This window comes from Muscardinus avellanarius, assembly GCF_963383645.1.
Source record: "Muscardinus avellanarius genome assembly, chromosome: Y".
Lineage (NCBI taxonomy): Eukaryota > Metazoa > Chordata > Mammalia > Rodentia > Gliridae > Muscardinus > Muscardinus avellanarius.
The window spans coordinates 8,763,687-8,786,440 of NC_137809.1; the positions used below are offsets into that span (position 1 = coordinate 8,763,687).

General features: G+C 40.3%; 2 protein-coding genes across 3 annotated transcripts in view; both read right to left on the reverse strand.

Annotated features, from left to right (window-relative positions):
• The window catches only part of LOC308279535 (F-box-like/WD repeat-containing protein TBL1XR1), a gene marked incomplete at both ends in the record, with an annotated part of 935,328 nt that overhangs the window by 538,771 nt on the left and 373,803 nt on the right, over positions 1 to 22,754 (reverse strand).
• The window catches only part of LOC308279543 (ubiquitin carboxyl-terminal hydrolase 9X-like), a gene marked incomplete at both ends in the record, with an annotated part of 146,498 nt that overhangs the window by 24,958 nt on the left and 98,786 nt on the right, over positions 1 to 22,754 (reverse strand). For both annotated transcript variants that reach the window (XM_080719669.1, XM_080719670.1), the window contains 3 exons: positions 1,768 to 1,909; positions 5,141 to 5,314; positions 12,660 to 12,850. In XM_080719669.1, coding sequence (XP_080575795.1) covers positions 1,768 to 1,909; positions 5,141 to 5,314; positions 12,660 to 12,850 — 507 coding nt within the window. The remainder of the gene's footprint in view (positions 1 to 1,767; positions 1,910 to 5,140; positions 5,315 to 12,659; positions 12,851 to 22,754) is intronic.

Below are 22,754 nucleotides of genomic sequence, written 5' to 3' on the forward strand. Positions count from 1 at the left end.
GCAGACAGTGTAAACTTACAGACAATAACCAGTTAGAATTTAAGGTTTAAGGACATATTTCAGATGAGGAAGCATGACCACTGGTGAAAATATATGCTACTTTCACAGTTATCCATGTTATCTTTTCATACCATAGACTATGTGGTCAAAGATAAAATTAGTTGGTTGGGTCTAAATATCACATCTAATATGTGATATAAAAATTTCAAATTATGAAGGCATTGAAAACTATGTATTGTAACCATATAAAATAGCCAACTTCCTGGACCAGGAAAGTTATCAAAAAGACAGAAAACACTTATTGAATGCCTATTATACACCACATGGTGCTTAGAAGCCAGTTATTCAAAGTATATAAGGCAAAGTCTTTACTTCATGGAAATTACATGCTAGCAGAGCAAGACAGACAAGCATGTTTCTGTTCAGAAACTGGTTTCAAGTGGGTAGAAGAGAGATTGAACCTTTTCTTTTTTCTTATGTGTATTTTAATATAAAGCTACTTCTCAAAATATAGCTTGAAGAAATGTTTCCACTATCAACTTTTCAGGTTTAAGTGCAATAGCAATCTATTTCAGAGCACAGATGAAAAATGACAAGTTTTTTTTTTTTTTTTTTAATGTACTAGGGATTGAACCAGGGCCATTCTACCTCTACTTACAACCCTACCCATTTTCATTTTTTACATTGAAACATTGCCTAAATTGCTGAGGCTGACCTTGAACTTGCAATCCTCCTCTCTCAACTTCCCAAATACTGGGATTAAAAGCATGTGTCACTACGCCTGGCAATCACAAACCCTAAACTACATAAAACTATAGTTCTAATCCACTGTGACTCCTAAAATTTATTCATTTAATATTAATGCTTTTCGTTGGGCGGGGTGGCGCATGCTTGTAATCCCCGTGCTTGGGAGGCTGAGACAGGAGGATCACATGGGTTCGAAGCCAGCCTCAGCTACTTAGTGAGGCTCTCAGCAACTTAGTGAGACCCTGTTTCCAAATAAAATATATATAAAAAAAATAGGTCTGGGAGTATAGCCCGGAGGTAGAAAGCCTCTAGTACTACACAAACACTAAATATATATATATATGCTTTTCATCTAGTAACCGTACAATTTATTCTCAAAATTCTTTTGTGAACAACTTTAAAACTTTCTGGTACAGGGGAATGAACACAGCGGCATTTAACTACAAGGCATATTTCCAGCTCTTTTTATATTTTTATTTATTTATTTTTGTAGTACTGGGGATGGAACCCAGGGGCATTCTATCTCCAAGCTACACCCCCCAGCCATATTTTTTATTCTTTATTTTTGGAACAGCGTCTCACTAAGTTGCAAAGGGCCTCACTAAGTAGCTGAGAGTGGTTGCAAACTGCAATCTTCCTGTCTCAGCCTCCCCCCAAAAGAAATCGTACAGAAAAAAAGTATCATGATAAACTCTGCTGTTAAAATTAAGTACAGATATAGCAAAGGTCTATTTTGAAGAAGTGTGCCAACTCTTTTAAACATAATTGTTATTTATTTTTTTGCTGTACTGAGATTGGAACCCAGGGGTATTCTACCTCCATGTCACACCTCCAGCACTATTTTTTTAAATTCTTTATTTTGAAACAGAGCCTCACTGAGTTTCAAAGGGTCTCACTAGGTAGTTGAGGCTGTCTGCAAACCCCGATCCTCCTGTCTCAGCCTCCCAAATGCTGGGATTATAAGCATGTGCCACCATGCCCGGCTCACAATTGTTATTTTGAAAACTGTATAATACATACCTTTTTATCACATTTTTCACAACGATATGCATTTGCACCTTCCAATAAATCTCCTTTGATATACTGTTCCAAAGAATCAAGAAGATTTTGATGATTTCTTATGTCTATGTTCAATGTTGTAAAAGATTCTTCACACTCATACCTAATGGTACATTAAAAAATGATCAAAAGAACTTATGCTTTGGTTTCTAAGTGTTACTTTTGGTTGTAAAGTTGATTAAAAAAATTTGCAATATCTACTGCATTCTGTCAACTGCATTAGTAAATTATTATTACTCAACTATCTTTTATTGATCATTGCTTTGTACACAGAACTATATCATAATCTTTACATACATTCATAAGTATTTTAATTAAGTTGTATTAAGCATTCTTCAATTTTGTAATAGAAGGTTCCTTATTACAGAAGTTCAAACATCAATTATCTTCAATGCTTCTAGTGTTCTGCTCTGTGTAAGTCATAAAAAGGAGCGCAAACTAAATAATGTGGGAATGAAGCAGACCCCAAGTTGTGGCAATACTTTCAAAGTGGCCTTTTTCAAAATTAGCCAACTTCCTGGACTGGAAGGGTAATTTAAGAGTATAAAAGCAATGTTTCATACTTGTCTTTTAAATATCACCAGTAAGAACAGAATCCCTGTTGACACATACTGATAACAAAAATATATCCTTAACCCTTAAGTCACTAAACAATAAGGTGTACATACTATATATAAGGCACAAAAAGATGTCTTGTAATCTGCCAGAAACATGATATGCATAGAATTTGGAGGGGGGTGGGACTGGTGATTGAACCCAGGGGCATTCTTCCTTTAAGATATACCTCTAACCCATCCACTCTTGTTTTTTTTTCCCATTTCAATCATTTATTTTAGTATAAATATTAATGTTTGATTTTAAAATTACTTTTATTAAAGCACTGGTATCATCATCATCTTTTTTTTTTTTTTTTTTTGGTGGTACTAGGGATGGAACCCAGGGGCACTCAACCTCCAAGCTACTGCCCCAGCCCTATTTTTAAAACTTTTTTTGTGGGGATGGAACCCAGGTGTATTCTACCTCCAACCTACACCCCCTGCCCGATTTTTTATTCTTTAGTTTGAGACAGGGTCTCACTGAGTTGCGGAGGGCCTCACTAAGTAGCTGAGGCTGTCTGTGAACTGCTGTCCTCCTGTCTCAGCCTCTTGAATGCTGAGATTACAAGCATGCACTAACACGCCCGACTTTTTTTTAATACATTATTACTACTACTATTATTATTATTATTATTATTATTATTATTATTAGTAGTAGTAGTAGTAGTAGTAGTAGTAGTAATAGTATTGGGAATGGAACCCAGGGGCTTTCTTCTTCTAGGCTATACTTCAGAACTATTTTAGATTTTATTTGGAAACAGGGTCTCACTAAGCTGCTGAGAGCCTCAGTAAGTAGCTGAAGCTGGCTTCAAACCTGCGTGATCTTCCAGTCTCAGCCTCCCAAATACTGGGATTACAAACGTGCATCACCATGCCTGGCTTTACTCTTTATTTTGAAACAGGGTCTCACTGAGTTGCAATGAGCCTCACTAAGTAGCTGAGGCTGTCTGTGAACTGTAATTCTTTTGTCTCAAGCCTCCCGAATGCTGGAATTACAAGCATGTACCAACATGCCCAGCTTAGGTTTACCTTTTTGAAATGGGGTCTTGTTAAGTTGCTGAGGCTGGCCTTTGACCAGTCTGCTGAGATCTCCTGTTTTTGTCTCCTGAGAACTAGGATTAAAGGTATGCCTCACCACATCTAGCAAAATAAAATGACCTATAAACTTGTTATAAAAGTTACTATGAGATTAGAAACCAGTCTTCATAAGAAAAAGAAAGCCATTTACAATGTGTGATTGGAAGCTGGGCTTGGTGGTTTACACTTGTAATCTTAGAAACAGAAGAATCCAGTGTTTGTGCCAGCCTCAGGTACTTAGTAAGGCCTGCTGCAAGTTAGTAAGACCCTGTTTCAAAAAATAAATAAAATAAAATAGGTCTGGGGGGTGTAGCTCAGAGGTAGAATGCCCTTGAATTCCATTCTCAATACAGATAAAAAAAAAAAAAGTGTGATTGGCAGCTACTTAAAAAAAAAAAAAAAGCTTTTTTGGGGTACTGGGGATGCAACCTAGGGACGAATATCTACGAGCTACATCCCCATTCCTATTTTTCACTCTTTATTTTGAAACAGGGTCTCACTGAGTTGTGAAGGGCCTTGCTAAGTAGCTGAGCTGTTGGTGAACTGGATTTTCCAGTCTCCACTTTCCGAATGCAGGGATTACAAGTGTGTGCCACCATGCTAGGCAGGTGATTAAGATATTAGAGTTCAGACGGTAGGATTATAGGTTCTTGGCCTACCTCAACTACTGAGACCTTGCTTCAAAATAAATAAGTGCCCCTGGGTTTAATCCCTAGCACCACAGAAAGAAAAAAAAAGGTTGAACATTTCTATTGTCTCCTTAACAAAAAATGTTTTCAAAAGGACCAAAAGTTAACTAAATGAATTCTCTTTCCACATTATGAATGAATGTACTATAGTACAGTGCAAATTTCTCTTATATGATGCAATATTTTGTCAAATCATTTCTTGTCTTCAAAAGGACCTCTTCAAAGGCAGATGTAGTGGTGCACACCTAATATCCTGTATTTGGAAAACTGAGACAGGAGGACCTCAAGTTTGTGGACCTCAGAAGAATAAGTGGGACTCTCAGTAATCTATAGCTGGTTCTAAACCAAAAATAAAAAGGGTTGGGGTTGAATAAAAAGCATGGGAAGTAAAATGTCCCTAAGCTGATTCAATCCCCAGTACCATTAAAAAAGAAAAAAAACAGGGAGTCTATTCATAAAAATTATCTTTGTGTAATAATTGTAGCTTTTAGCAAATGCCTTTTTATGTCTCAAAGCAGTATGACAAAGAAAATAAAAAGTACATGTGGAAGCTGGGCATGCTGGCACATGCCTGTAATTCCAGTACTTGGGAGGCTAAGTAAAGAGGATCTCAGGTTTGGCCAGCCTTATGAAAACAGCAGATTCAGCGACCTAATGAAATCTTGTTTCTAAACAAAAAATAAGAGGGCTATGTTATTTGGTGGTAGGATGACCTGGGTTTCATCCCCAACTCTACAAAAACAAAACAAAACATGAGGAGGTAATAAAATATTAAGTAGACCAGAAAGAAACAAGTATTACTGGTGGAAGTAAAGAGCAACTAAATAGTGGGAGTTTGCAAACAAATATAATTGAAATCAGAAATTTAACATTAGTAAATTTTGTTTTCTGAAATATTAGTTAAATTATGCCTATAGTATATTAAAAAAAAGAACAATAAGAAGTATCCATTAAAAACATGTTATCACTTACCTATGAGGGCAGCCCTGGCAAATCTTCTGATCAGCAAAGGAGCCTCCTAGAACTTGACTTAACATAGGTGGATGTCCTAAAGCTTTTAAAGCTTCATCTAAACTATCCACCAAGGAATTAAAAAATTCTAAGGCATCATGTTGTTCACGAAGATTAACTGGCTCACCCCAAAGTCTAATAAACAAAGTGAAACAAGTAATATAAGACATCCCTTGAATATTTAATTTTTATAACAAAAATAACAATGACAGATATATAAACAGTTTTTAATCCCTTTACACAGGACAGTAAATAAAATCAACAAATGCACATTATATAGCATGGTAATGGCAGAAGTGAAGCTTCTATTGAAAATGACACTGTATTGCCATTTATTTAACAGAAAAACTATGTGGATGCTATAAGTTTCAAGCTGGTGTGGTGGCATTTGGGAGGCTGAGACAGGAGTATCATAGTTCGAAGACAGCCTCAGCTACTACTTATTGAGGCCTCTTGCAAATAAAGAATAAAAAATAGGGCTAGGGGTATAGCTTAGAGGTAGAATGCCCCTGGGTTCCATCCCCAGTACCGAAAAAAAAGTTATTCTCATATTTAATCTTATTTAAATTTGGAATTATACAGCTGGGCGTGTTGGTGCATGCTAGTAATCCCAGCATTTGGTTAGTGGACAGCCTCAGCTACTTAGTGAAGCCCTCTGCAACTTAGTGAGAGTGTTTCAAAATAAAGAATAAAAAACAGGGCAGAGGATTTAGATTGGAGGTCAAATGCCCCTGGGTTCCATCCCAAGTTTAAAAAAAAAAAAATTGGAATGATATAGTGAAAAAACTATACCACACTGTTCCTATCTAAAGTGATTTTTCCAGGTGAATGTTATCTCCTAACCACCCCACCCCCAGAACCCAGACGGACAGACAGACAGATACACACACACACAATAAAATTAAATAAATAGGGCTGGGGGTGAAGCTCAGAGGTAGAATACCCTGGGTTCAATCTCCAGTACCGCAAAAACCAACCAACCAACCAACCAAGCAACCAAGCAACCAACCATAGAATAAAAATTACTCTTTTGGGATACAGGATGTGATGTGATTTGTACAATGGCTGGAGGTTGTGGAACCACCAAAACAATCAAGATACTAAACTATCCATCATTACCCTTCAAAATTTCCAGTGCTAGCATTTTGTAGTTAAATGAAAATGAAATCACTGGGCGTGGTGGCGCATGCTTGTAATCCCCGCGCTTGGGAGGCAGAGATAGGAGGATCGCGTTGGTTCAGAGCCAGCCTCGCTGGCTTCAGAGACCCTGTTTCCCAATAAAAAAATATAAAAAATAGGTCTGGGAGTGTAGCCCGGAGGTAGAAGGGCTTCCAGGAACCCAAGTACCACCAAAATAAATAAATAAATAAATAAATAAATAAATAAATAAATAAATAAATAAATTCTACCATTAATTCCTGGTTTCTAACAGTCTAGAATAGCTTTTTTTTTTTTTAAATGTCATTTACAGGAAATCATGCAGAATTAGTTTTTCTCTTTTTAAAAAAACTGTTTTTTTCCCTTTTGGGAAAGAGATTAAATATGATAACAAAAACGGCAAGTGTGTGTGTGTGTGTGTGTGTGTGTGTGTGTGTGTGTGTGTAGTGATACTGGGGTGTGGAACTCAGGGGCTTTTCTACCTCCGGGCTATATTCTCAGATCTATTTTATACTTTATTTGGAAACAGGTTTTCACTAAGTTGCTAAAGAGCCTCACTGCTAAAGAGCCTCACTTAGTAGCTGAGGCTGGCTTCGAACTTGAGTGATTCTCCTGTCTCAGCCTCTCAAGCGAGGGGATTACAAGCATGCTCCACCTTGCCTAGCCAAATATGGCATTTTAAAAAGATGACTGTAGCCGGGCGTGGTGGTGCATACTTGTAATCCCAGCATTTGGGAAGCTGAGACAGGAGGACTGCAGTGTGTGCACAGCCTCAGCTACTACTTAGTAAGGTCCTTTGCAACTCAGTGAGACCCTGTTTCAAAATAAAACTAAAATAGGGCTGGGGGTGTCACTCAGTGGTAGCATGCCCCTGGGTTTCATCCCTGGTAACACACACACACACACACACACACACACACACACACACACACACACACACACACGCATACACACGCAGCAAATAAAAATGTATAAGAATTTTTTACAAAATAGGTAGGCTATTTTAGTGGAATCTGAGTCAACATAGTTCAATAGTACAATGTGAAAATAAGGGAAAAAATGCTATGCAACTGATGAAAGAAAAGAATGTTAATAAGGCATTTGGGTGTCATTAATATGAGTAGAAATTTATGGTGTCTAGAGTCCCATGTAAAGTATTTAGTCTACTTTAAGGTTGTACCTTAGGTAACACATGGACAAAGTATACTGTGTCCACTCATGGTTTTTTTTTTTTTTTTTGGTGGTAATGGGGTTCCTGGAAGCCCTTGTACCTCCGGGCTACACTCCCAGACCTATTTTTACATTTTTATTTGGAAACCGGGTCTCCTAAGCCAGCGCGCGGGGCTGGCTTCGAACCTGCGCCATCCTCCTGTTTCTGCCTCCCAAGCGCGGGGATTACAAGCGTGCGCCACCACGCCCGGCACTCATATGTTTTTTAATTGCTAACCTTTAGAGGTAAACACATCCCTAATATAAAATTTATTAAATTTTTTTTGGGCAGGTCTGGGGATGGAACCCAGGGGCATTCGACCTCCAAGCTACAACTCCTGCCTTATTTTTTTATTCTTTATTTTTCAAACAGAGTCAAGCCGGGCGTGGTGGTGCACCCTTGTAATCCCAGTGCTTGGGAGGCTGAGACAGGAGGATTGCACAGGTTTGAACCCAGCCTCAGCTACTTAGTGAGGCTCTCAGCAACTTAGTGAGACGTTGTTTCAAAATTAAGTATAAAACAGATCTGCCTGGAGGTAGAAAAGCCCCTGAGTTCCACTCCCAGTACCACATACAATACACAAAAACAAACCAGGACAACCCTGCCTCCAAAAAATCCATAGGGTCTCACTAAGTTGTGGAGGGCTTCACCAAGTAGCTGTGGCTGTTGCCAAAAGGTGATCGATCCTCTGGTCTCAGCCTCAAGAACGCTGGGATTACAAGTGTGTGCCACCAAGTCTGGCTTAAATTTCTTATAAAGGTAGAAAATACTTCCTTATGAATGAATGAATGATGTGTCTCTCAGGCAAAGAGAGATAAATTGTCTTTTCCATTGTTAAATGACCTGTTCCAGCAGGGTGTGGTGGTGCAAGCTTGTAATTCCAGTACTTGGGAGGCTAAGATAAGAGGATCACAGTTTCAAGGCTAGTCCCAGCAAATTCTTAAGGCCTCCCACAACTTAGTGAGACCCTATTTTAAAAAAAAATAGGTCTGGGTATAGTTTGGAGGTGGGATACCCCTGGGTTCTATCCCCAGTACCACCAAGAAGAAAAAAAAAAAGAAAGAAAAAAAAATTAGGCAGAACATCCTGGGTTCAATCCCTAGTACTGCAATAAGCAAGTGAATGAATAAATAAATAAAAATAAATAATAAAGTAGGGCTAGGAGTATAGCTCAAAGGAAGAATGTCCGTGGGTTAAAAAAAAAAAAAAAAAAAAAAAGGATGGATGTGGTGCACACTTCATCTCTTAATCTCATTACTTGGGAGCTTGAGACAAGAGGACTGAAGGTGCAAAGCCCGGCCTCAGCAATTTACCAAGGCTCTCAGCTACTTAAGGCCTTGCTTCAAAATAAAAAATAACAATGAAAAAGGGTTTTATGTCAGAGATAGAATGCCTCTGGTTTCAATTTTTATCACCACACACACAAAAAAATTAAGAGCTAGGGGTGTAGTTCAGAGGTAGAATGCCACTGGGTTAAAAAACCTGTTTGTTGGCAATATCTGTTTATTAGTTGTTTTGATCTAAAGAAAACTTTTTTCCTCTGACAGATCTGAAGGTTATTTTTTACACCATGGATCAGGCTACTAACCTGTCTTTACACTATAGAGAACCAATTATTTTTCTTTTTCCTTTCTTTTCAGTACTGAGGACTGAACCCAGGGGTATTCTACCTCTGAGCTACACCCCAGCCCCTATTTTAATTTTGAAACAGGTTCTCCCTAAATTGCAGAGGGGCTTGCTAAGTGCTGAGGCTGGCTGCTAACCTATGATCTTCCTGTCTTAGCCAAGTACTGAGAATACAAGCAGTATTGCACCATGCCCAACTAATTTTCTTAATACATTTTTATTTGCAGTATTGCAGACTGAACTTAGGATCTCACACACAATATTAATCACTCTACCACTGAGCTACACCCCTAGCCCTTTCTACAATTTGATTCTAAAATCTCACTTAATTGCCCAAGTTGGCCTCAAAATTGTGATCCTCCTAGCCTCAGCCTCCTGAGCAGCTGGGATTACAGGAGTATATCACCATAAAAAGCTAGATTGTTAGTATTTAATACTTAACTCTGAAAATTCTTCATATTTTCTAGACGTACTATTTGTCAAATACTTTCTCTTAAAACTATTCCTTGTTACCCCATCTCCTTGTTGCCATCTTTGTTAGAGAAAATGGCTATAGTACTTAAATCCATATTTTCTACTATACTTTGGAATCATCTGAATAGTAATTTTTTTTGTGTGTGTGGTACTGGGGATTGAACTTAGGGGCATTCTATCTCTGAGCTATACCCTAGCCCGATTTTTTTTTTTTTAATTCTATTTACTTACTTACTTACTTACCTAACTAGCCCTATTTTTTAAAAATTCTATTTACTTACTTACTTACTTACTCTAGCCCTATTTTTAAAATTTTAAATTCTATTTACTTACTTACGGGTCTGGGGATAGAACCCAGAGGCATTTGACCTCCGAGGTACACTGCCTGCCCAATTTTTTATTCTTTATTTTGAAACAGGGTCTCACTGAGTTGCAAAGGGCCTCACTAAGTAGTTAACTTAGACTGTTCCAGAACCGTGATCCTCCCCCTCAGCCTCTCAAATGCGGGGATTAAAACCAAGTGCCACCATGCATGTCTGATAACTTTTTTTTTTTTGTGGTACTGGGGATGGAATCCAGAAGCATTCTACCTGTGAGTGACACCCCAGCCTTTATTTTTTCTTCTTTCTTTTTGAAACAGGGTATCACTAACTTGCAAGGAGCCTAAGTAGCTGAACTGTGATCCTCCATGAATGCTGGGATTACAAGCATTCAATGCTACATATTAATTTTAGGAATTAATTATGCATTTTCAACTTATTAGTGCTATTTTTTGCACTTCAAACAAGACAAAGGTAGAATGCTCCTGGGCTCCATCCCCAGTACAACAGAAAAACAAATTAAAAAAGAATTACTTTAAAAATATGTAGCCAGGCATGGTGGCACTCACTTGTAATCCCAGCATTTTGGAGGCTGAGACAGGAGGATCACAGTTCGTGGACAGCCTCAGCTACTTAGTGAGGCCCTCTGCAACTCAGTGAGACCCTGTTTCAAAATAAAGAATAAAAAAAAATTGGGCAGGGGGTATAGCTTGGAGGTTGAATGCCCTCTGGATTCCATCCCCAGACCTGCAAAAAAAAAAAAAAAAAAAGTAAAATATGAGGAAAAAGAACATAGCATTTACCTGAGTTTTATTATAGACCTGTATGCTAGAGTAATTAATTACTGAGGGCAAGCTTACTTATAGAAACTCCTCTATCTAATTGATAAAGTATAATATCAAAATGTTATAAGCTGGGCCGGACCTGGTGGTGCACGTTTGTAATCCCTGTGTTTGGGAGGTGGAGACAGGAGGATCGAGCAGGTTTGAAGCCAGCCATACTGGCTTAAGAGACCCTGTTTCCAAATAAAAATATAAAATAGTTCTGGGAGTGTAGCCCTGAGGTAGAAGGGCTTCCAGGAACCCCAGTACCACTACAAAAAAAAAAAAAAAAGTTACAAGCTAAATGATGACAGTAGATTTGGTCTATAATGACTTCTTTGCGTGGAAAAAAAAAAAAAGACATTTTCTATCTTACAGTGGAAGTAAGATCACCACCTATTAGGTAGCCTTAAACAAAAATAGAATTAAAAAGGGGAATAAAATCATACACAAATATGATCAAGCCTCTTGATCATTAATTAGCAATCTACATCCTATGGGGGCCTACTACCAAAACAATTGTGACATTAGAATGGTTTTACATATCTTGAAGTGACTGAAAAACAAATTAAGATAATATTTCACAATACATGAAAATTAAATAACATCAAATTTCAGTGATCACCAAGGAATTATTAAAAGTCATATCCATTCATTTTTGTTATAATGAGTCTGTTTTGTTAAAAGAACAGAGTTAAGTAGTTGTACCAGATCACACAGCCTGAAAGATATGAATACACAAAATACTGCCAAACACTATAGGAATGTAATCTGGAAAACAAAGACTGTTAAAAAAATTATTATTATTATTATTATAAAAAACCTCAGATATAGCCAAGCGTGGTGGCGCACGCTTGTAATCTCCATGCGTGGGAGGCAGAGACAGGAGGATTGCACAGGTTCGAAGCCAGCTGCACTGGCTTAGGAGACCCTGTTTCCAAAAAATAAAAAAGTGTAAAATGGGTCTGTGAGTATAGCCTGAAGGTAGAAGGGCTTCCAGGAACCCCAGTACCACCATACACACACAAAAAAAATAAAAAATAAACCTCTCAAAGCCCAGCGTGGTGGCCCATGCTTGTAATCCCTACGCTTGGAAGGCAGAGACAGGAGGATCATGCAGGTTTGAAGCCAGGCTCTCTGGTTTAAGAGACCCTGTTTCCAAATAAAAATATAAAAATGGGTCTGGGAGTGTAGCCCGAAGTAGAAACATTTCCAGGAACCCCAGAACCCCCCTCCCGCCTCCACAGTCTGGGAGTGTAGCAGGAAGTACAAAGTCCCTGGGTTCCTTCCCCACTACCACACAACCAAACCAACCAAACAACATCTCAGACACAAAACAAAAATTTATATAAAAATATATTTGACATTTACTGCAGTTTAGAATTATGAAATCAAGTAGATAACTTTTAGTATTTTACTTTTTTAAAGTTTTTCAAAATAAAAAACTAGCTCTTTTTTTTTTTTTTTTTTGGTGGTACTGGGGTTCCTGGAAACCCTTCTACCTCTGGGCTACACTCCTAGACCTATTTTTATATTTTTAAAATTTGGAAACAGGGTCTCTTAAGCCAGCGAGGCTGGCTTGGAACTTACACGATCCTCCTGTCTCCGCCTCCCAAGCGCAGGGATTACAAGCCTGTGCCACCATGCCTGGCAAAACTAGTTCTATTTTAAGAAAATAAATAATACTGCCTTTCTTTGGAAAATTTTTATATCTTCCTACTGAGACAAAATAATGAAATAGCTGACAAAAGACAAATAGAGTACTACCATTATTTAAATCCTGAATATAGATCCTAATATATATTTTAGAAGTTTAAACTTGATACACTGAGATTTTATTAAAACTTAATGATTATCCACCCATAATTTACCTGAATTGTTTCCAAAATCCTCTGGGCACATAGTATTGTAGTCGAGAAGCAGCTAAATGACCAAAGATGATTTGTAGGTGTCTTAAGACACCAATATTGTACTCTTTTCTATCTTCTGTCTTACTTATTGGTGGTTTGTCTTCAAATTGATGAGAATATCCAAATACATCATCTCGGGGATCAACATTATTCTAGAGGAAAAAATAACATAATTGGTGAAATAATCTAACTTTTAAAGTATAAAAAACAAATTGTGAACAAATACTAAATAAAACACTTGCATTATTTATTTCTAAAGCACTTAACTTTTAATTTAGAATATTAATGTTACTCAATAGATGGACAGTCATAAAAGATTCTATAGATAAACTACTAAGAGAAGAGTAAGCCGAACAAGGTAGTGCATGCCTGTAATCTGAGTACTTAGGAGACTGAGAGCAGAGGATCATAGTTTAAAAGCCAAATCAGCAACATAGTGAGGCTCATAGCAACTTAATGAGACACTGCCTCAAAATAAAAAATAAAATTAAGTTGAGGGTATAGCCTGGAGGTTGAAGGCCTCTGAATAAAAAAAGCAAGTGTATGGTGTGGTAGTGCATGGCTAATCCCAGTATCTGAAAGATGAGACAGGAGAACTGCAGGCTAGAGACCAGCTTCAGCAATTTAGTGACACTCTCAAGAGAGCTAGTGAGATACTGTTTCAAAACAAAAACAGGGCTGTGTTAGGTGCAGTTAGGAGATAAAATACCCTAAATTCAAACCCCAGTACCACAAGAAAGAAAGAAAGAAAAAACAAAAAACAAACAAAAAAACAGAGCAAAATACTACTACTGAATGCTGGGTGTGGTGGCACAAATTCGTAATCTCTGCGCTTAGGAGGCTGATACAGGAGGATTGCACAAGTTCAAAGCCAGCCTCAGCTAACTTAGGCTCTCAGCAACTTAGTGAGACTGTTTCCAAATAAAATATAAAATAGGGTTGGGACTATAGCCATGAGGTAGAGAAGCCCCTGGGTTCCACCACCAGTACCTCAAAGCAAAACAAAACGAACTACTGAACATTCATAGTATAATAAAGTCTAGCCAAAGCCTGGATTGGGGTAGGAATGGTGGTGCATGCTTCTAAGCTCAGTACTAGGAAGGCTGAGACAAGAGGATTGCAGGTTTATGGCCAGGCTCAGCAACTTAATGAGGCTATCCTCACTTAGTGATGCCCTATTTAAACATAAAATAATGTTTAAAAAAAATAGGGTTGGGAGTTCAGCTTGGAGATAGAATGCTCCTGAGTTCTGTCCCAAGTGCTCCCCACAACACACAAAAAGCCTGGATTGGGTGCCTTGTGCAGTGGGACACATTTGTAATCCCAGTACATGGAAAGGTAAAAGAATAATATTGCAGGTTCAAGGCAATATGGCAAGGCTCGCAGCAATTTAGTGAGAGAGTGTTTCAAAAGAGTAAAATAAAATAGAGTTGGGCTTTTAGCTCCAACACAGAATGCCCCTGGGTCAATCCCAACTCACTCACTCACTCTTTTCTGGGATGGGGACAAATGAATACACTTTGAGTTTCAGTAGAAACTCAAATAATAATAATAATAATAATAATAATAATAATAATAATAATAATTATTATTATTATTATTATTTAGACTTCCAAGCTACATACCCTGCCCTATGTTTTTGAAACAGGGTCTAAGTTGCTGAGGATCTCGGGTTCATTGTCCTCCCAAATGCTGGGATTACAAGCATACGCCACCGTGCCCAGCTCAAATTAGTCTTTCCTGGATTCAGTATCTTCTTGTCAGGATAATACATTCTTCATAGTTTATGAAATAAATTATATGGCATTAGAATTATTTACACAATATAGCTATTAAGAGAAGCTGTAGGAGAGAAGAGAACTTCTAAAGGCCAAAATCTCATTTTAGCTTCAGAGTAAAAGTTTTTTTTAATAGATGTTTGATTTTTTTTCTTTACATATTGCTTTTTGTAAAATTTTTTTTTTTTTTTTTGTGATACTAGGAGTGGCTTTCTACCTCTGGGCTATACTCCCAGACCTATTTTATATTTTATTTGGAAACAGGGTTTCACTAAGTTGCTAAGAGCCTCACTAAGTAGCTGAGGCTGGCTTCGAACCCATGCAATCCTCCTGTCTCAGCCTCCTAAGTGCAGGGATTACAAGCATGTGCCACCACGCCCGGCTGCTTTTTGTAAATTTATAATAACAGAAATAAATACTTCCCTTTAAATCAGTCTGGGAACACAAAATAGTAAATAAAAAAAGAACACATTACAATGGGATACAAATAATATAAAGAACAGAAAATAAAAGCACAGGTTGTCTAATGTGAAACTAAAGGAGGGAATGCCTAATTTGAAATTCTGTTGTACTTTGCCTCATTGAGTTCTTGTTAGTATAATTAGCCATTTTTAAATATATTTAACTCAACACAGTATCAGTATCATGGGCTATGGAACTAAGGTCTGAAATTCCAACAATGTGGTTCTTTGCCAGGTATTAGTATGAAACTCTAATGCTTGGACATATGATTAAATCTCATAAGAAAGAATGCAGCAGTGCTATGTTTCAGAAACTCTCTAGCTGATGAATTATTCATTACTTGAGAGTCAAACTGTTTTTGACCACTAAAGACAAGAAATAAAGAAATGAGGGAAGAACAATTATTTAGCTCCCATTAACAAATGTGCAAAAATGTAAAGAAAGATAAAAGACAAATAGCTTAGGTATTAAAATGCCTTATATTTAAGACTTCTATAACATTTTTCTTTTTTTTGTGTGGAGTACTGGAGGTTCTGAAAGGCTCCATTTTAAAAGAAAAATGGTAAGCCCCTAGCAGCCAGCTAATAGTTAAAAAAAAATATATATATATATATATATATATATATATATATATATATTTACTGTAGCTTAAGAAGTATAGGCTCAAGAATGAGAAATATGCAATAAGCCCACCCTGTTCCAGGAATCTACCTAGCATCTTATCTATACTGACCGGGTCAGCGCACCCTGTGCCGGGAACCTGCTGACTACACCTAGTATCTTATCTAAAAAATGTACTTTTTAAATGATTCTGTAATTTTCTGTAAACGCATGCAATGTGGCCCAATCCCCCCTAACTAGTGGTCTTTTCCCTATAAATACCCTGTTTCAGTCGCTCGAGGCCGAACTCTTCTGCTCTTAAGTGAGAAACGAGTCGGCCCCAGTGCACTGGCTCTTTGATAAACCTTTTGCTTTTTGCATCAAGGATAAGTCTCTCGTGCGTACTTGGCGTCGCTTATCCCAAGGCTTGATTGAGGGTCTCCCCTCTGCGGGGGTCTTTCATTTGGTGCATTGGCCGGGAACAGTGACCACCCAATTTCCGCGAGACACCCCTTGGAGGTAAGACTTTTACCTGTTTGTCTCTGTTTGTCTTGTTTGTCTCCTGTTGCTGGCTTTGGTTTTGGTTTCTGGTATTTGCAGTCGTCTGCGCCAGTGGTGCCTGCTGGTGCAGACCTCCTTGTCCTATCGATTGTGGGTCTGAGCCCCATTCGGAAGGAGGGTTACGACAGATGTGTCCGTGATAACTGACTGCCACCCTGGGAGACGTCCCGGGAAGTCTGGGGGACCTCTGAGGACGCTCAGAAACATCCCATCTAAGTGCCGAGCGATTGTGGATTCGAGTGCTAGGTTTTGGAAGAGCTGCTTGCCAGAGGTGGCCAATTGTGTCTGGTCTTAGGAGTCTCTCAGAGAGAGGACAGGCTCCACTTCGTGTGCTAATTTTGTTTCTTTGGTTTTGGGAGTCTCTTGGTAAGAGATGAGGCTTCATTCAGAGTTTGTTTGAGGGCCAGTTGTGTCTCTTTGTCTAGTTCGTTAGAGTGTTATTTTTTGTGTTTCTTATCAGGATGCATGTACCAGCTGGGTTGTAAATAATTCTTTTTAATAGGGGTAATTAATAGTTTGCTGGATATCTGTTGTGTAAATAGCTTAAATTTAGTAGATTAGATTACAGTTTATTTTTGTTAACTTAGGAAAACAGCCGATCTTGGGTGGGGTTGAGCAACGACATCTGTTAAAATTAAATTAACAGTCCGCCAGGGGAGTGCAAATAAGGGGTGGTTGCCCAGCACTCCAAACTAGCCTACCTCTGTTAGAGAGGGCAGGTTTACCTGAGACCTTGTAGGAGGCAAACGGCATGAGGATGAAGTCCCCTCCTTAATACAGCACACACTCTGACCCAAAACACTAGAAACTCCACCCCGGACTCCAGTTAAGGTATAAGGACTTCTTGCCAGCTGCTTGGGTGGGTTTCCATCCACCTGTAACCCTTAAGGATCAGGGGAAGTGGCCGGCAAGAAAAGGGGAACCTCGCTACTAGCTGCTCGGGTGGCCCTCCTACCACCTGTAACACATAAGGATTTGGGGAACTTCCAACGGTAAGGAGACTGGGTGGGGGCTTGTACCACCCCCCTTCGTTCCAGACCGACTGGAGTCCACTACCATCTCCCTAGACTCATAACTCCCCCATCCAACATGGCTGAAAATAGTAAAGGGTTTTAGTTATAAAGCTTTAATGTTAAAAGGTTGATGTGTATGTGGATTTGTTTGTTTTCTTTCTTGTTTTCATGTGTTTATTATTGGCAATGGGGCATACTATTAGCACCCGCTTAAGTCTGACTCTTAAACATTGGTCTGAAATTAAGACTCAAGCTCGCAATTTGTCTTTGGAAGTCAAAAAGGGATCCTGGAGAACATTTTGTTCGTCCGAATGGCCAACTTTTGTTGGTTGGCCACTGGAGGGCACTCTTAATCTATTATATCATGTGTTAAAGATATTGTCTTCCAGAAGGGTCCCGGCTCCCATCCAGATCAGATTGCATATATTTTGGTCTGGGAGAGCCTGGCCCGGAATTCCCCAATATGGCTTAAACCTTGGACACAAAGAAATCAAATAAATTCCCAGGTCTTAACCCTCCGGGATGCAAATCGAAAACCTAAAATTAAACCAACAGGTCCACTCCAGCCATCGGCTCCACCAAAGATCTATCCAGAAATAGAGGAGCCACCTGAGTGGCCTAACCACTCCCCACCCCCCCTTATCCCATTCCTGCAGCTCTACTGACTGCCGCTGGTGGAGCAGCAGTTGCTGCTGTAGGACCAGCTGCTGGGACCAGGAGTCGGCGGGCACGAAGCCCTGAGGAAGCAGATTCGACTGTTACCATGCCTTTGCGCGCCTATGGCCTCCCACCCAATAACCCTGATCAGTTGCAACCCCTCCAATATTGGCCTTTTTCTTCAGCAGATCTCTATAATTGGAAAACTAATCATGCTTCCTTTTCAGAAAATCCCTCTGCTCTTACTGGATTGGTGGAGTCTCTCATGTTCTCCCACCAACCCACTTGGGATGATTGTCAGCAATTGTTACAGGTTCTTTTTACTACTGAGGAAAGAGAAAGAATTCTCCTAGAAGCACGAAAAAATGTGCCTGGGATTAACGGACAGCCTACCCAACTGCAGAATGAAATCAATGTTGGGTTTCCTCTAACTTGCCCTGATTGGGACTACAATGATCCAGGAGGTAGGGGACGGCTGGAGGTCTACTGCCGGACTCTAGTGGTGGGTTTCAAAGGGGCTGCTAGGCGCCCCACTAATTTGGCTAAGGTAAGAGAAGTCCTTCAGGGACCAACAGAACCCCCCTCTGTGTTTTTAGAACGGCTTATGGAAGCTTATCGGCGTTATACTCCTTTTGACCCTATGTCCCAGGGCCATCAGGCTGCAATTGCCATGGCTTTCATAGGACAGGCAGCTCCAGATATTAAGAGAAAGTTAGAGACTTGAGGGGCTCCAGACCTTGTCCCTCCAGGAGATGGTTACAGAGGCTGAGAAAGTGTATCATAAGAGGGAGACAGAGGAAGAAAAGAAAGGGAAAAAAAGAAAATAGAACAAAGGGAAAATAAGTGAGACCGGAGACAGGAAAGAAACTTAACTAGAATTCTAGCCACTGTAATAGGAGAAAATCAGAAAAGAGGTGAAGGACCTAGGCAGAAGAGGAACCTGGGCAACAATGGGCCAGGAAGATCCCAAAAAGTTGGGGAAACTGGCCGTTCCCCCTTGGGAAAAGATCAATGTGCTTATTGTAAAGAAAAAGGCCACTGGGCCCGAGATTGTCCACGAAGGAGAGCAAAGACTGGCCCAAAGGTTCTTATTTTGGAAAAAGACAAATAGGGAGGACGGGGCTCGGATCCTCTCCGAGCCTAGGGTAACCCTAATGGTGGAGGGGACCCCTATGGACTTTCTTGTAGACACTGGAGCTGAATTCTCAGTACTCAAGCAACCTTTAGGTAAAATGAAAAATAAGAAAACTGTTGTGATGGGTGCCACTGGTCAAAAACTTCATTCATGGACTACCAACAGGAAAGTGGATTTAGGGCGGGGACAAGTCACTCATTCTTTTCTAGTAATTCCTGAATGCCCCATGCCCCTCCTGGGAAGGGACTTGTTAACAAAACTTAAAGCTCAAATCAGTTTCACTCCAGAAGGGGCAACAGTTAATTGGCAACCTCCTACTTCCATGATTCTGGCTCTAAAATTAGAAGAAGAATACAGACTTAATGAGGCCCCCTCTCAGGATACTATTAGTTTAGAAAACAGATGGATAAAAAATTTTCTTGAAGTCTGGGCAGAGACTGGGGGTATACGAAAAGCTCTACAAGTGCCCCCGCTCATCATAGAGTTAAAGGCAAACGCTAAGCCTATTGGGGTCAGGCAATACCCCAGGCAAGGGAAGGCATCAGGCCCCATATTCAAAGACTACTCCAACTGGGCATCTTGGTACCCTGCCAGTCCCCATGGAATACTCCTTTGCTACCCGTTAGGAAGCCAGGAACCAATGACTATCAGCCAGTACAGGATCTTAGAGAAGTAAATAAGAGGGTGCAGGATATACACCCAACAGTTCCTAATCCTTATAACCTGCTTAGTTCACTACCTCCTGACAGAATTTGGATGACTGTCCTCAATCTCAAGAATGCATTTTTCTGTCTGGAACTCCACCCCTCCAGCCAGCTGATATTCGCCTTTGAGTGGAGAGATCTTGATACTGGACAAACTGGACAATTAACTTGGACAAGGCTGCCTCAAGGATTCAAAAACTCACCGATGATATTTGATGAGGCCTTGCACCGAGACTTGGCACCTTTCAGGTCAGAAAACCCTCAACTTACTTTGCTTCAATATGTAGATGATTTACTTCTGGCTGCAGGAGATGAACACACTTGCTTGAAGGGAACAGAGGCCCTATTGACGGAATTGGGTAAGTTGGGGTACCGAGCATCAGCCAAAAAGGCCCAAATATGTAAGACTGAGGTCACCTATCTTGGCTACACCCTCAAGGCAGGAACACGATGGCTTACAGAAGCCAGAAAAAGAACTGTGCTTCAGATTCCTACCCCAACTACTCCCAAGCAGGTTAGAGAGTTCCTGGGCACAGCAGGATTTTGCAGACTATGGATACCAGGCTTTGCAACACTAGCAGCCCCTTTATATCCACTCACTAAAGAGGGGGTATCATTCTTCTGGACCCCAGATCATCAACAGGCCTTTGATGAAATAAAAAAAGCCTTGCTGATGGCGCCAGCATTAGCCCTGCCAGACTTAAATAAGCCTTTCACTCTCTACGTAGACGAGAAGAAAGGAATTGCAAGAGGGGTGCTAACCCAAGCCCTGGGTCCATGGAAAAGACCAGTTGCCTACCTGTCAAAACAACTAGACCAGGTAGCCAGGGGATGGCCTTCCTGCCTAAAAGCCATTGTGGCCGTAGCACTCCTTGTTAAAGATGCAGATAAATTGACTCTGGGACATCATACCTTTGTAGTAGCCCCCCATGCACTAGAAAGCATTATAAGACAATCCCCCGATCGTTGGATGACAAATGCATGGATGACTCACTATCAGAGCTTGTTATTAACTGATTGAGTGACTTTTGCCCCCCCGACTATTCTCAATCCTGCCACTTTGCTACCAGAGGCAGATGATTCCCTGCCAGTTCATAGCTGTGTTGATATTCTGGCCGAAGAAATGGGAACCCGCAAGGATCTCACTGATCAGCCTTGGCCAGGAAGACCAAACTGGTACACGGATGGTAGCAGCTTCGTGGTAGAGGGTAAACAAAAGGCCGGGGCAGTGGTAGTGGATGGAAAACAAGTCATCTGGGCTAGCAGTCTGCCAGAAGGAATGTCTGCCCAGAAGGCGGAATTAATTGCGTTGATCCAGGCCTTGCGACAAGCTGAAGGAAAATCTATCAACCTCTACACAGACAGCAGGTATGCTTTTGCTACTGCACATATCCATGGGGCTATCTATAAACAACGGGGGCTACTCACTTCAGCAGGAAGGGACATTAAAAACAAAAAAGAAATCTTAAGCCTCCTTGAGGCCATACATCTGCCAAAAAAACTGGCCATAATACACTGTCCAGGACATCAAAAAGGCCAGGATGATATATCTAAAGGCAATCAAATGGCAGATTTAATGGCCAAGCAGACAGCTCAAGTGGCCATGATCCTCACAACAAGACAACCAGAAACAATTAAGGACATTAGCTTCAAATATACTCCTGAGGATTACCAACTGATGAAAAAATTAAAGTTAATAACCAGGTATTCCCCTCATGGGGTAGTCAAAAACTATGGATGGTAAATCAATACTGCCCCTAAGGGAAGGACAACAGTATGTATCTAATTTACATCACCTTATGCATCTGGGAACAAAAAAGCTTAAGGAGATTGTTAGACAATCTATTACATTATGAATCTGTCTGAATTAGCACAAGAAACCTCTCAAAAATGTAAAGCCTGTGCCCTGACAAATGCTGGGCACTATGTTGGAGACCAAGGAAAATGGCTCAGAGGAGACTGCCCAGGTGCGTACTGGGAAATTGACTTTACTGAGGTAAAACCTGCAAAGTATAAAAATAAATATCTCTTAGTTTTCATAGACACTTTTTCAGGATGGGGAGAAGCATACCTAACTAAAAATGAAACTGCCAATGTTGTAGCCAAGAAGATACGGGAAGAAATCTTTCCGAGATTCGTAATTCCAAAGGTAATTGGGTCAGATATCGGCCCAGCTTTTGTTGCCCAGGTAAGTCAGGGATTGGCCACCCAGCTGGGGATTAATTGGAAATTATATTGTGCATACAGACCCCAGAGTTCAGGACAGGTAGACAGGATGAATAGAACTCTAAAAGAGACCTTAAGTAAATTAGCCTTAGAGACCGGCGAGAAAGACTGGACAGCTCTCCTACCTTTCACCCTGTTCCGAGTACGGAACACTCCCGGGAACTCAATCTTACACCTTTTGAAATCCTGTATGGGGGGCCTCCCCCATTGACCAGGGCAGGAGGAGTTATTGACCCTGATGCTTCTCTTTCTCAATCTTTATTAGTGCGATTAAAAGCTCTTGAGTTGGTCAGAAACAAAGCCTGGAAATACCTCGAAGGGTTCTACAAGCCAGGGACAATGGCTATTCCTCACCAGTACCAAGTAGGAGACTTGGTCTTGGTTTGGCGGCATCGGTCTGGCAATTTAGAACCCCGGTGGAAGGGACCCTACACCGTCCTCCTGACCAGCCCAACTGCAGTCAAGGTTGAGGGCATCCCAGCCTGGGTCCACGCTTCACACGTGAAGAGAGCTTCAACTCAGCAGTCAGATGACACCTGGAAACTGGAAAAGACTGATAATCCTCTTAAGTTGCGCCTTTGTCGCCTGGACAGATCTAAATCCCCATTCCCCTAAGAAATTAACTTGGCAAGTGTTATCCCAAACAGGAGATGTAGTCTGGGCTATCTCTCAGAATGCGCCCCCGGGTACTTGGTGGCCCTCCTTATATCCTGAAATTTGCGACTTGGTAGCGGGATCACCTGCCTGGGACATCCCAACATTGGAAGAGGCTCCCCAGGAAAATCACCCAATAATGAGACATTCCCTTCATTTGGAAGCCAGTACATAGCTGATAAGCCAGGATGTAAAGACGCTCCTGCCCAGAGAAAATTATGACAGACTCCTTTTTATGTTTGCCCCCAGGACGGTAGAACTCGATC